At 47.6% G+C, this 12764-nt stretch overlaps 1 protein-coding gene across 1 annotated transcript in view; it reads left to right on the top strand.

The window, feature by feature from the left end:
* The window catches only part of STAB2 (stabilin 2), a 135293-nt gene that overhangs the window by 20634 nt on the left and 101895 nt on the right, over positions 1-12764 (top strand). The window contains exons 7-8 of the mRNA XM_063447208.1: positions 830-949; positions 2245-2441. Coding sequence (XP_063303278.1) covers positions 830-949; positions 2245-2441 — 317 coding nt within the window. The remainder of the gene's footprint in view (positions 1-829; positions 950-2244; positions 2442-12764) is intronic.

The following is a 12764-nucleotide window of genomic DNA, read 5'->3' on the forward strand; positions in this document are numbered from 1 at the left end:
TTTTGCCAATTGGAATTCAGATTACTAAAAATCGAAGCTTAGCGAAGAACCCTCCAAGCTGTGTGAAACGTGACACTGAGGGGGAATACTATCAACATAAAATGGCACACGATCATTGTTTGATGAAAATCCTGAAAATAATCAGTGTACGTATCACTATACTGTCTTTAAACCATGCAAGATTTTAAAGTAACTGGGTTCCAATTACAAGGCCCTTAGTACACTTATGCACACATTTTTTCAGCTGGTACAAACACATCAAATTCCTTTTAATCTATTTAAGAAATAATCCATCCAGCAATTACCTGTGGAGTCTTATTCAATGAATATGTCTCCATAGTCTAGCAGCGCTCATAGTGCCCTGTTGAGGTGAGCGCACAGTGTTGACACCTCCCCCACTAGGTTAACTCAAGGACACCTGGCAATACCTAAAGTTTTTTATCATTGAAGTTAATTGAATTCAAAGTAGAATCTGAGTCCACTCAGCTATCACTCATGATGCTCGTGAATATTGAGCATATTAGAATGTAAGTTCTAGAATGTAAGCTAGTTTGAGCAGGGTCCTTAACATCGTCTGTCCCGGTGTGTCCAACATGCCTTGTTGCAAATACTTGTCTGTTACTCAACCTATGAATTTGTTGGCACTTTAAAATAATAATAATCATACTCAATTCATAGTATATGATGAACAAGTGTTGCTTGGGTTAAGTGGAGTGTAATCGTGGAATAGGTTTTCAGTATGATTGTGTTGTGGTTATGGTTATCATATTATAATGAGCGAGATATGGCTATAATCTTTGTTTAAGTTCATTTTTTAATGTACCCACAGCTTTACCAGAATGTAAAGCACTGAAATGCTCAGAAAATTACAGGTGTGTGTCCGACGGCTCAGGTGTGCTTGTTTGCAAGTGCCTGCCAAATTATCAGGAAATTGGAGCAAAATGCCAACGTAAGTGTCATAGTCCTGTTTGTTAATTCTTTTGGAGTTTTTAGTTTTTCCATCACCATTGTGGCAATATTCTACACCTTTATTAGTTATATTGGATAGGCACCTCGTTTCAACTAATAAATGTATCATGCACAACAATACATACATATATACAGTGTGTACATTACATATCATCCTATTACCATAGTAACACTAACCTAAATAATAATCTTATAACATTACGATCTATCTATAGCTACTATAAATAAATTAGGTTAGCACCCTAAATTTTTGGCAATTCAATCATTTATGTGAATCACAAATGCACCCCTCACCACATGTGAAATTTGACAAAAATATGAATAATATAGTTGAAAGTGACCTAAACCAGTGCAACATGTAATGGAGCATTTTATACTTTAGAAGATAACTAAACACTCACCCATCAACATATAAAAAGATGTTCTCAAAAACCTAAAAAAGAAGAAAAAGACAAAACCTAGTGTAATATAGAACCATAGTGTGATTCCATAACATTATACTCAGGTGTGCTTGTCTGCACGTTCTCAGTATTCTCTTGCGCCCTGTATTTTGCTCTCCACAAGTTTAAAGGGTAATCCAGACATGGACCCCTTGCTCACGGTGCCTAGAGAGTTATCAGCTATGCCTCACTGATGATGCCTAACAAGGCTGAAACGGTCGTCTGGGGTTGCTGTGTCTCTCGTGCAGAGGGAACTTGCTGGAATTTCGGATCTGGACTGCCCATAAGGGTGGGTCCAGTCTGATATGTTTCAGAGATGTTCTCTCTGTAATGGCACAAGATAAGCTAAAACCAGCTTGAGATCTGAGCGGGGACCCACCGAAGGGCAGGCTATATTAGCTGCTGCCCATTCTCAGTATTCTCTTGCACCCTGTTTTTTGCTCTCCATAAAATTATACTGTTTTACTGTATTACACTAGATTTACTCTTTTTTCACTTTCAACTATATTGTCTTACACTTGATTAGTGGTGTGTTGTTTTGGGAAGGAAAACCGAATTTATTAGTGTTCCTTCAAAAATATGAATTGCGGGATGACTAATATTCAATCATGCAATTCACAAATGGTTGTTTCAGACACTTAACGACAAGGGTGCCCAGGTTCCCCTACATCCCTCAATCAGTAAGTGGAAGGCGAGGGGTTAATCATCAGAGTGGGTGATCTACACATCAAATGGATTTATCTTTTAATAATACTTATATAGCACAGTAGTTTTGTTACGCAGATTAAATTCTATACTAAAACTTATATATTTACTTATTCTTCTTAAATTCTAGCGATTAATCCCTGTTTGAAAAAGGTTTGCGATGCAGCTGCTGATTGCACTTACATTGGACCAAATAAACACAAGTGTACATGCAAGGAAGGATACAAAGGTGATGGCAAAGTGTGTTTACCAGTTGACCCCTGCCAGACAAACTTTGGGAACTGTCCTACAGCGTCTTCTGTCTGCAAGTATGATGGACCTGGAAAGGTGGGTTGAAATCTTCTTAGGGCCTTTAGTAAGGATGTATATATAATGTGTCTATCAACAAATTGATTTTATGAAATAACAAACTTAATAATGAAAAAAATACAACTTAGCTTATCTTTGCCCCTCTGGAGTTTTAAATGTTGCCTTGAGTAGGAACTCAATAGGAACCAAGATATGTTGGACAATATCTCAGTATTCTCAGGATGACTTTTTCTGGACCATATTATCATACCCTGGCACCATCCATACTTAGATATGGAGTTACTCAGGGAAAACACTTTTCATATTATTTAATATTTTTGGATAAACTTTTTAAATGAGTTTGAATAATATTTCAATATTTAGATTTTTATTTTTTTTTTAGTATTGATATATTTTTTGATATATGATATATTTTTTTATATTTTAATATTTTGAAAAAACAATCTGTTTAAAAGTGTATCCAAAAATATTAAAGCATTTAAAATGCTTATTCAACATTTTGAATCAAGGCCATAGAGATAATGCTTTCTCAAGTTACACCAGTGGGTGGCACTCTAAGTCTAAAAGAAATTCACATCACTTTTTAAGCACCAGAGGTTAGCCTATTCTGTTCATATTATTATTAATATATTTAAACAAAACATTTTTTAAAAAAAAGTTAAATAGTTTTCGTAAAAAAAATAAAAAAAATAGAAAATGTAAATATACAAATTTCATAAATAAATAACCAGTCCACATACTACAGAACAGCAGAGGAAGAAAAAAACTGATGAAAATGACATATATATATATATATATATAGCCATTTTCATCAGTTTTATAAATGTGTAGCCATTATCATTCAGGGCAGTATAAATGTGTAGATATTAATGTGAAATTTGAATGTGTAATCCCTGTTAACAAAAATAAAATTTGTCTTAAACCGAATGTAAGTCCAGAGCTGCACAATTACAATCATGATAATTTATATAACATCAGCATAAATTGTAAAATTAATTATGATATTACCAGACTAGGAAGGAGAGGATTGAACAAAATTAAGTGAATACATCTCACTGTAATATGAACTGGTAACTAGAAAGTCATTACGTATATATAGATCTAGATTCCATGGCAGGAAGTCCTCCTCACCCTCCCCCCAATTATTCTAGAGGTGTAGATACAGTTAAGAAGTTGTAATATTAAAAATATCTAGAAAAATCTCTAAGAAAATAATTGTAGTGTAAACAGGTAAACTTAAATAAAAAAAGACACCAAAAAGAATAAACTATTATTTTTAAGTACTGTCTACCGTAAAGTTGCCAATTATTAGACTTTCTATTGACAGTATAGAACATTTTTGTCTTGGAAAAAAACAGAAAAAAAATCTTCAAGAAAGCAATGTTTCCAGTTTGGATACCTTGGCCTAGAATTTTAAATGCAATTTAAATTCATACAATTCACACTTTAGTGAGTAAATCTTAAAGTGTAAACCAGTAGTTATGCTGGTCAGCTTGTAGCTTAACTCCTTCACTACATGAATTGTGCATAAACTATTTTAACAATTGAAATGACAATTATTTATTGCAAACAATTTCCATTTGCAATTGCTGCCTTGACTGCAGAGCCAGTGCTACCATGACAGGTGTATAGTCGCCATTTGGGCTGTCGGAATCCAGGACAACCAAACCCATATCCTAACCCAATAACACGCAGACACTAAGGAATATGGGAAAATTTGTCCACAGCTTTATTAACCAATAATAATAATAATAATAATAATAATAATAATAATAACGATAGTAATAAATTAACAAGTAAAACATGGGTCATTGCCCCCATACTCCGCCCTCGCATCCTGTTCCTTCTGCTACCATACAAAAGGCAATGACCCCCAATATAAATAACACATATACATACACCAACATTATTCCAATCCACCAAATGTAAAAGTGCCAACCATCCATTAACCACGGCAGGGGTATACCCGGACACCCCTGCCCCACCAGGTTCTGAGCCACCGACAGGACTCGAAACCTATCAACCACCGATGACCACAACTTGTTTGTTCCACCTCACGTTCATCCTGGGGAGCCTATTTCCTCTCCTTCAGCTCCCCGTCCCGCCACAAGCTCAGACCTTGACCCCTTAAGCTGTCTGAGCTCCGCCACCCCGAAGAAACAGCGCCATCTGAATACCATCCTGCCAACCCAAGTTGAGCAGATCCAGACCCACATCCGAGAGATGAACACCATCCGCGCGGTAGTATCCTGGCAACCCTTCCTCCAACTCATGGTGCCTCACTACCACACCCCCCACCTTCCTGACAAAGCTTGCCATCAAGCTGTTCACCTTCTTCCTGCATTTGTCGACAGCCACTGGATCCCGTGCGTGCCGCCATCGGCGCCGAGGGACAATTTCCGACCAAACTAACATAACACCCGGAAGCAGATCCCTCAACTTGTTAATGTCCTGCTTCATCCACTTCACCAGCCGGCGTTGTGGCGTAAGACCCAGGTCATTACCCCCCACATGCAGGACCAGCAGGTCCGGCGTGTGCCCACCCGCCAGCATCCCAAACAGCGCCCCACAAATCTCCCCCCAGCAAATCCCCCGATACCCAAACCATCGAACCGCCAACTGGCCCCTCGGAAAACCCAGCTGCTGGCCTTGTGCTCGAGCTGCGGCCCTCCTCTCGGCCCAGAAGACAAAGGAATGGCCCACGATCCATGCAACACGCCCTGGGGAGGAGAAAACAAACGGTGAGGGAATTCCGAGAGAGACCCCCACCCCAACCCAAAACATTACAGTGTTCCTTTGTATTATTTTTTATTTTTTTTAATTATTTTCCCCAGCTTCATTAATCCAATAAACCCAACCGTACATAGGAACGGAATCTCACCGATTCCCATCTCCCTATCCGCTTCACGACCTCATCCCCCAGTCCCAACCGTGCGGCCTCCGTGGCCGCCCCAATACGAAATGAGTGCGTACCAAAACGTTCAGCCCGAAGCCCCAACTTATCCAGACCTAACCGAAAAACCTTCGTAAACTGGAACCGAGAAAGGGACGATCCGTCAGCATGTACCAGCAAGGAACCCCTTACCGCCGGCCTACGTGCTAGGTACTCCGCCGTAGCGGCCAATGGGCACAATGCCGATCCCGGCAAGGCCCATAGTGTTACGTCCTGGCCCACGCCGCGGACATCCGTTTTGGATCTGCCAAGGTGCACCACCACCTTCCTATCCAAAATACGAACCCCCGAAACTTGCAGGCCCCCCTGCACCACCTTATTAGCACTCACCAACTCTCCAATGCGGAACGCCCCAAAAAACGCCGTTTTGAACAGAGAGACCTCAAACCCATCGAAACAGACCTCGGGCAACAGACCCACCAAATCCCCCAATACCCTAACCGACACCGGGCGCCTGGTATCCGGCGACCTGCGTCCCTTGCGATAACCTTTCAAGGCTTGCCTGATAACGAAGGTCTTGGTAAAATCCTCCTTCCCTCGCCACCTAAACCAAAATGCCATCGCCGCCATGGACCTGTCAACCACGGCAGGGGACGCCCCTTTTGCCAGCAACTGACAGGTGTACCACAGGAAAGCATCCCGCAGCGCATCCCCGTTATCTACGGCCAACCCGTCCAGCGACCGTTCCCAAGAGTCCCAAACCTTACTGTATGAGGCCCAGGTGGCCGGCGCCAGAGAAGCCTTCACAAGTCCTCCAAGCAGGATGCTCCCAGCTGCCATTTCTCGTCCGGGCAAGCCTGCCCTTCCTTCGATGCCCCCGGCGCCACCAGCCAAAATCGGGACCACTGAAAATGAGACAGAGCATCAGCCACCTCGTTCAAATACCCAGGAACATGGCGCGCGCGAAAGACAACATTCCGAGACATACACAGCAATACAAAATGCCTAAGCAGCTTAACCACCGGCTTCGAAGCCGCGGACTGACGATTTACTGCGTGTACCACCGCCATGTTGTCCGAGAAAAAGACCACCTTCCGATCGCGCAACCCGTCGCCCCACAGCGCCATTGCGACGACCAACGGGAACAATTCAAGGAAGGCCAGGTTGCGCATAAGTGGGCTCGACCCCCAAGACTCCGGCCAAGACCCGCCGAAATGTGCCCCAAAGCCCACACTGCCCGATGCATCTGTGAACAGCTCCAGCTCAGCTACCGACTGTCCCGCCTGCTGGAAGAACACCGTCCCATTAAAATCCTGCAAGAAGGCATCCCAGATGCCCAAGTCCGCCCTCATGGCCGCCGACACCCGGATGAAGTGGTGCGTGGACCGAACCCCCGCGGTAGCAGCCGACAAGCTGCGACTGAAGACCCTCCCCATTGGTATGACCCGGCATGCAAAATTCAGCATCCGAATCAAAGACTGCAGTTGCCGCAGGGTAACCTTGTGCGCCCCAGCCACAGCAGCCACCGCCCATCTGAACATATCCAACTTATCCCGAGGCAGCCGGCATTCGCCCAGCACCGAGTCGACCTCCAGTCCCAGGAAACTCAGGCACGTCGCCGGGCCCTCCGTTTTATCCGCCGCCAGCGGAACCCCGAAGTGGCCCGCCACCCACTCAATCGTCCGCAGCAGGCGCAGGCATTCCAAGGAATCAGCCGGCCCCACACACAGGAAATCATCCAAGTAGTGAACGACGGAACGGTTCCCCGCCTCCTCCCGTACCACCCATTCGAGAAAAGTGCTACATTTCTCAAAATAGGAGCACGAAATGGAACAGCCCATGGGTAGGCACAAGTCCACGAAGTAGGCCCCCTCGAGAAAACAACCCAGTAGGTGATGACAGTCCGGGTGGACCGGCAGCAGCCGAAACGCCGCCTCAATGTCCACTTTAGCCATCAGAGCCCCACGCCCGGCCCGCTTGACCAACTCGACCGCCCGGTCGAATGATGCATACGAAACCGAGCATAAGTCCCTACTAATACCATCATTCACCGACTCCCCTTTCGGGTATGAGAGATGGTGAATGAGTCTGAACTTCCCCGGCTCTTTCTTGGGAACCACCCCGAGGAGGGAAACCCGTAGGCCCTCAATCGGAGGTACCGCGAATGGGCCCGCCATGCGGCCCAGCCCGACCTCCTTGCCCAGCTTTTCCCTCACCACGTCTGGGAAGTCAGCAACAGACTTCAGGTTGCGCAGCCTCCCCGACCCCCCCCCCCGCTCCTGGAACGGAATAAAAAACCCGCTCGCAAAACCCGCCCGGAGCACAGCGGCATCAGCCCTGTTACCGTAGCGGCTTAGCCACGGTTCCATCGCGCCTAGCCTCACCGGGGTTAGGCCCCAAGGAAGCGGAAGTGCCCCCTCCCCCAGTTGCGACAGCTGCTCCGGCGTTTCCAGACTTACCCTTCTTGAAGCAGCGGTTGAGCCCATGAGCACCCCCACAGCCGGAGCACTCGTGCTTGAATCGACAGGTGGCCCCCCATTTGCACTGGCCCTCATTATAGAGCCAGCATAAGCCCTTTTGTAAGGCGGCCGACGAGGCGGACTGCCCCCTTGCGCCGGTCGAGTGTTGAAAGGGCTGCGCCTTCTGCGCCATCATTAGCTTCATCCAGAGAGGCAGGTCCATCTGATCCCACCTCATACCTGGATTAGCCGACAGCCATTGCCTAAACTGCTCATCATACCGCCACCAAGCCAACCCCCCATAGGTACGGTATGCCTCCCAAATGCTGTCCAAATAGCAAAACAGAGACGAGCATAACCCCGGCGATTTTTCGCCGAGCACGCTGGCCAGCACGCAAAAGGCCCTCAACCAGTTCCCAAAGGATTTCGGAATCTTGCGATACCGCTTCCTTTTCTCTTCCTCCTCCTTCTTCTCATCCTTTTTATCCTCCTCCTTGAGGTCAATAAAATCCTCCAAGGGGAGAAGGGAAAAAATCTTGCAAAACTCACCCTTCCAGATCTTCTCCTTCACGTCCTGTTTCAGGTGAACCCCCAGCGGGCCCGCGAAAGAGACATACGCGTGCTGCCTAGCCGCGTCGGGAATACCCCCTGTCAACTCGCCCGCTCACTCCCAGCCTCCCCTACCTCCTGCGTCACCACCGTGTCCCCGCCCGAATTAGGCCCTGCAGAAATCCCGACCCGAGAACCCGTAGCCCCAGCCCCTGGGGCCCACACCTGACCAATGCCGCCCCCTATGTCACCCCCCGCCCCCAATGAGTGGAGTAGTGCTTGAAGTGTGGTAACTAAAGCGCTGGAGTGTAATGACCCACTGGACTCACCGGCCAAGCCCCCCGACACCTGAGCGGTAGGGGCTGCATCGTCGATCGGCCGACGTCCAGGAAGAGATACTTCCGCCACAGTCTCGCCAACCGGGGAGCCAACCCGGTGTCTCGCCTGCGAGGAGAGAGAACGGCTCCGAGATCTGGAAAAAGGAGAAGAAGTCCTGGGTAGGGTGTAACGAGCATCAACTCCCCTCCCGTCACGACCTTGGGAGCGCCTGCCCCTAACCAAAGCCTCCCGCTGAGCGCTGCGTACCGTGGCATAAGGGAACCCCTGGGACTACGACTCCTTCCGTCCCTACCCGGGGACCGCCCCCGCCGACCACACCTGGGGGCTGCCTCCCCATCATCTGCTGAGCTGCCGGAGGGGGAGCGATGCCATCTGGACCTACCCCTTTTTCCTTTGGGCCCTGAGGATCTGACCGGCGAGGGGCTGCCACTACTACCCCCGGAACCCGAACCCCCCCTAAGGCCGCAGCCCCCCAACCGCCCACCCCCCTCGGAAGAACCCAGCCCCCCACCTACCCCGACCCCCTGCCTAGCCGCTCCCCGAACCCCTATCTCAGCACTAACCGCCTCAGCCCCCCTATCCCTCCCTCCATGCCTATCCGACCCAGACTGCCCAGGCCTACCCTCACCACCCCTAGAGGACCCACTCACTATCCCAGCAGAACCCACTAACCCCCCACCAGCCCTAGCCCCCACTTCTCCTAAGCCACACTTTCTCTTAAGAGCCCCTTAGCCCCCCCTTTCTACTAAGTCCTGGGCGCCCCCCACTGGTATACTCCTGACCCCCCCCTAACAGAGCTCCCCCCAGTGTCCTTCCCACCAAGAGGGCCCCGGCCGGAGCCCCCTGCACTTGCCTGCTGCCTCAGGGGCCGGCCATGCGTCCTCCTGGATCCGGTCCCGTCATCCTCGAGCTCCGACGGGGTGGAGGCCCTCCCGGACCGCACCTCCGTGGTCCCCGGCCTTCCAGCGACATCCTTCCGCCGCCGAGCACTCATCCGAGGCTCCGGCCGCTCGCGGGGAGGCGGAGCCTCGACCACGCGGCTACCGGGCCTGCTGCCGCCCGCAGCGGAACCGCCACTGCCACCAGGGATGTCTTCACCGGGCCCCACGCCCGGGCTTAGCCTCCTCGGGGGCCTCCTGGCCCGGACCGGTCTGCCACCGCCGCCGTCCCGTTCCGCCGCCTCCGCCACGGCAGGGCCCAGCTGGGCACGCAGCCAGTCTGCTCCCTGATGCCTTGCCGCCGACCTGATCCCCTCCAGCAAATGCTCCACGTTGTCCATCGTACCTGCAGAGGAGACAAAAAGGAAAATCCCACCAAGCCAAATCTGTGCACACAGGGGTGAATACAAACTCAACCAGGTAGAAAGTTAGAATGACTCACCTAAAATGGCTGCCTATTTAAATAGTCAAACCTACTTACCCATAACTCCAATCCTTGCTTACTTCCTCCTAAGCCCGCCTCCTAACCCCTGTCAAGGCCTTTTTCCGCTTAGCTGCGCTCTAGCTACATGGGGCTACATTATAACGATGGCTCTGTTGAACCTCCCAGCAGCTGGACGGGCCAGTGGAGAGATCTATAGATCTATCTGTCCGGGACTGACAGCTTCTTGTCAGACCATGTAGAGGAGACAGAAGATCCTCCACTATGGCCACTCGGCCAAACTGCATGAAGGTACAAAGAGACACACAGTGGGCTTGGGGGACAAAGGGATACACAGAGGGCTTGAAGTGGGGTAAAGACACACACAGAGAGGCTGAGGGAGACACAGAGGCACACAGAGGGGCTGGGGGGGAAATAGACACACAGATGGACTGAGAGGACTGAGGGAGACAAAGAGACACACAGAGGGGCTGGGAGGATAAAGAGACACGCAGATGGACTGAAAGGACAAAGAGACATGCAGATTGCTGGGGGTGCAAAGAGACACACAAGGGGCTGGGAGGAACAAGAGACCTGCAGAAGGACTGGAATGGGGGCAAAGAAAATACAATGGAGCTGAGGAGCTGCTCGCTGAGAACACTGAGCAGCTTCCTATCAGACTGTGCAGAGGAAACAGAAGATCCTCCACTACGATCCACTCGGCCTCACTTCATGAAGATTTAAAGAGCCACACAGAGGGCTCGGGGGACACAGGGGCAAATAGACACACAAAGGGGCTGAGGGGGACAAAGAGATACACAGAGGGACTGGGAGGACAAAGAGACATACAGAAGGACTGGAGGGACAAAGAGACATACAATGGGGCAGGGGGACAAAGATACATACAGTGGGACTATGGGGGATAAATATACATAGAGGGCCTGGGGGGGGGGCAAAGAAGCACACAGAGGGGCTGGGGACAAAGAGACACACAGAGGGGCTGTGGGGGATACAGATACATATTGGGGCTGGGGCCCATAGAGATATACAGAGGGGCTGTTGAGACAAAGAGACACACATGTGGGCTGTAGGAGAGGGGGGCATAGTGGTTTCAAATCATATGCTTTTGTACAAATCTGTTTATGAAAATCAAAGTTGGAATTTTTTTGGGGTGGTGGAAGGTGTTGGAGGAGGGGTGCAAGTAGCTTGTCTTGCCAAGGGCACAAAATAGTCTAGCTTCGGCCCTGCCTCTAATGATGAGCTTTCTGCAAGATGTGCACACAAATAAATAAATACTATTTCTGTAAATGTATGTTATTTAAATTTTTTATAGAAACCCGGAGAGCAATCTATACCCGAAACTAATGTTCTGTCTAATGTCAGCTAGCTCTGCATTCCAAGACAGTAAAGAGGTTAAATGTAAATCTCTCACTGAGTAAGGTATTTGTGTGTAATGCGATCTCTTGCTTGGGAACTGCCTGCACTTTGTACCTGACCTTTTCTAAAGTCTCAATGACTGTTTGAAATTTGTAAAAAAAAAAAAAAAAATGGGAAGAGTGTAAAACTTTGCAGGTTATTGAATACAACCCTTGATGGAGAGTGACCGTGAATAAGGACAATATGAAATGGAATGCATCAACTACATTAAACAACTCTACAAAGCACGGCGTTAAAATGGATTTATACAAGGACAGGCTGTTTTGTATTATATTTGCTTTGATCTGTTTTCACTCCAAGCATGTTAAGGGAGATCTGCATTTTATCTCTTCAAAGATACACTTTGTACAAATGTCAAGTTCTGATCTTCATTTTAAGCTTTTAACCCCTTAAGGACAATGATTCCCTTTTATTCCAGAAGTTTGGTCCTTAAGGGGTTATGCAATAATACGTTTACCTTGACTTTCTTATTTTACATGTGCTAAAAATGTTCCCCTGTGTTTGCCATCACTGGTTTCAAAGTTAATCTCAACCATTTTCCAGAAGGTATCCAGGTTCCAGGCAATGTCTTACCCTTGGCAATGTATGAAATAAAAGTTTTTGCGTTATTGTGAATAATGTCCTGTGTCTACTGACGGCTTTTGTTCAAAGTGCAAAATAGGTCATCCAATGACAGCAAAATGTATGTTTTTAGCTAGGTCTCTATCTGTGTCAAGAGATGTAATAATCTATGATTTATGGAATGCCACTGCTGAGGTTCTGTGTTTATTCAAGGTAATTATTGTTAGCTTGCAAGTAGTGTGGGTAACTCTAGTGTGGCATTCCATATCCAGACCCCCAGATGTTGCTGAACTACAGTTCCCAAGATTTCTGACCTATTGCTTCCAAAGAATTCTGGGAGCTGTAGGCCATCAACGTCTGGAGAGCCAGTGTTTGAGATCCTTGGTCTAGTGACATAGATGCGTAAAGAGCAATCATTCAGAATGTTGACAATCAATGCATGACTTTCTTACTATAAGGATAAAGAGTTTAATTTTAAATTTAAATGGTGCCTATCCTCAAAAATAATTTTCTCTGTGCTGCCCACATCACTCTCATCTTCTCATGAAATTACCAGTGAGTGAGAGTGATCAGACGTATGAGTAACCTCGACGTATGAGGAAATGGACGAGTTTCCATAATGTTTTGACCAGCCAAAGTCTAATTTATTTACTTTAGTAATATTAAATGGCAAAGTGTGGACAGTACATCGAATCGCTCTATTCATCTGAGAGTTTTACAATACTCAATTTTTTTTGCATTCTT

The sequence above is a fragment of the Pelobates fuscus genome, chromosome 3 (genome assembly GCF_036172605.1).
Source record: "Pelobates fuscus isolate aPelFus1 chromosome 3, aPelFus1.pri, whole genome shotgun sequence".
Taxonomy (NCBI): domain Eukaryota; kingdom Metazoa; phylum Chordata; class Amphibia; order Anura; family Pelobatidae; genus Pelobates; species Pelobates fuscus.